The 2,500-nt window shown below is 35.6% G+C and overlaps 1 protein-coding gene across 1 annotated transcript in view; it reads right to left on the minus strand.

Moving 5' to 3' along the window:
• The window catches only part of LOC307270835 (tyrosine-protein phosphatase non-receptor type 18-like), a 14,004-nt gene that overhangs the window by 2,138 nt on the left and 9,366 nt on the right, over positions 1-2,500 (minus strand). Inside the window, exons 6-7 of the mRNA XM_080054720.1 lie at positions 1,863-2,053; positions 799-891 (exon numbers count right to left, since the gene is read on the minus strand). Coding sequence (XP_079910846.1) covers positions 799-891; positions 1,863-2,053 — 284 coding nt within the window. The remainder of the gene's footprint in view (positions 1-798; positions 892-1,862; positions 2,054-2,500) is intronic.

The following is a 2,500-nucleotide window of genomic DNA, read 5'->3' on the forward strand; positions in this document are numbered from 1 at the left end:
GTATGTCCGTAATATACGTTCAAAAAATGTAACTTTGGCCGTGGTTTTACGGAGATACCGTATGAAAGTTTTGCTAGCTCGCTTGCTTTTGATTGTCAGTTTGAGTGAATAAAAAGACAAATTGTGAGTATTTTTATTTTCCTTTCCTCTATACTTCATAATTTTGATATGAAATGGTTATAGCCTATTTTATCAGTTTAATATATATATATATCAGTTTGATCATTCGCTTTTATAACTAAATACTGTCAGTTTGAATGAATTAAAAGACCAATTGTGAGTATTTTTATATTCCACAGGACCGGTCTCCTAAACACTGACATTATCAGGCGTTCCCCCATCTGTTTTGCTGTCCGTAGATAAATTCATGTCCTTGCGTAGAACACTAGCGACCCCTTCCGTGAATTTACGGAAGCACGTATACGAAAAACATACGTATGTGGAAACGAGGCGTGACTCAACTCGCACAGAAAGCAGTGATCGAATATTTAAAGGACACAGGATTATTTAAAAGAATTTAGTATTTGTATAGCCTAACCCCCCCACCCCCCTTTTTATTTATTGTTATTTTATTTTTATTGTTTCCTCCTATACAAGTATCTAGTTATCTGATTATTTATTTTATATGACATAAATGCGGTTGTTACACTCCGGTATAGTTGGTGGCGGTATGCACCAAAAAAGTTACGGTTGCAACCCGCCAATAACCGAAAAGAAGAAGAAGAAGAAGAAGAAGAAGAAGAAGAAGAAGAAGAAGAAGAAGAAGAAGAAGAAGAAGAAGAAGAAGAAGCAACTCACCTATGCCTCCAGGTGAACACAGGTTTGTGGATTCTGAGACCGAAGACGAGAAATCTTCATAATCGTCATCTTCAGGGCGAGGGAAATGTTCAGCTGAGGAAAGAAATTAAAACATTTAACAAGCAGATATTGGACACAGCCTAGGCAGACAGACAGACAGACAGACAGACAGACAGACAGACAGACAGACAGACAGACAGACAGCCTAGGCTCTGTAAACGGGCATGTTTCTAGCTACAGTGGCATGTTTTCAATACGTACAGACAGGTGGTATTCAAGAGATATTCACTGAATTTGCTGATTTTAAACCTGCAGTGTGTAGAATTTTGGGTTTTATTTCCTAGCAGATTTTGTAGAAAGTAATAATAATATCCATAAGTACATTTAATTTAGTGCATAATAGCTGAAAAAAGTGTTTTGAATTATTATTTTTTCCCTTAGAAAGGGTCTCATACATCTCCATATTTCTGCATATTTTGGACCAAGGCCTAGTGCCGCCATCTTGAAAGTGTCATAGTTGGAATGTCATCAGGTGCATTGTTTAAAATGTAGAATTGTTCTTGTCCTTGAAGGCCACTGTAGCTTCTGTTATTATTCTAAAGGGGTGGGGTTACCCAGGGAGCGTTGCATTCTAGAACTTTGTAGAACTTACTTGATGATGTCATATTACACACTGCACCTTTAATATGTAATTAATAAATAAGTTGAGTGACTTTAAGGTGACCTAATACCAAGATTAAAATACATATACCAGAATAGAATAGACATTAGAAAAATATAAATATAAATAAAACATTTCAATAAAATAAAAATTACAGGTTAAAAGGGTAACAAAATAATAATAATAATAATAATAATAATAATAATAATAATAATAATAATAATAATAATAATAATAATAATAATAATAAATATCAAAGAATTATAAAATAATAGTTAATAAAATAAAATAATATCAAAGAAAAAATTAAAATTAAAATTAAAATTAAAATTAAAATTAAAATTACAGGTTGATAGGAAGCCAAAAAAAGTCTTCAGATTTGATTTAAAAGAGCTGAGAGTACCTGCTGGCGTCAGGTGATATTCCCCGCTGTTGCTAGGCTGTTGATTGGCGGCTGTGGTTGCCGTGTCATAGATGGGCGTGGCCGAGTGACTGAGGCCGAGTGGTTTTGCGCGGGGTTTCACGGTGCTGTAAACAGGGGCTGCAGCCGCTCCAAACTGCTCGTTGTCATACTGATGGGAAGCTGGCAGGGTCCTAGAGATAGAAGGGTTCATGTTAAATATTATATGTTAAAGGTGCTACGAGGAACTTTTTAAATATTTCTGAAACAGTCTAATTTTTCCTCTAATTATCATAAATTACATGTAACAGCAAACGAGACCATCAGTGTAAAAGAATGCTATTTTTATATAGTTTTTCTTAATGCCTTTGTCATGGGTATATACGCTCACCCAGGAACAACAGCTGGCGTGGTAAAAACACTACTGCTTTTAGTCCAACGGGGGGCGCTAGAATTAACACAGACTGAAAGTTCGTCGGAGCAGACTTTAATAAACAGGTTTTTTCAAAAGCAACAACAAAAGACGTTAACACATTGCAATTGCGTTACAGTGATTTTAATTGAGTATTCATTCTGCAGACGCCCCCAGCAGGGTCCTAAAGGGCAAAGGGTTGGTGTAAGCTACAGGAACACCTTAAACT

This window comes from Ammodytes marinus, assembly GCF_949987685.1.
Source record: "Ammodytes marinus genome assembly, contig: scaffold_491, whole genome shotgun sequence".
In the NCBI taxonomy this organism is placed as follows: Eukaryota; Metazoa; Chordata; class Actinopteri; order Uranoscopiformes; family Ammodytidae; genus Ammodytes; species Ammodytes marinus.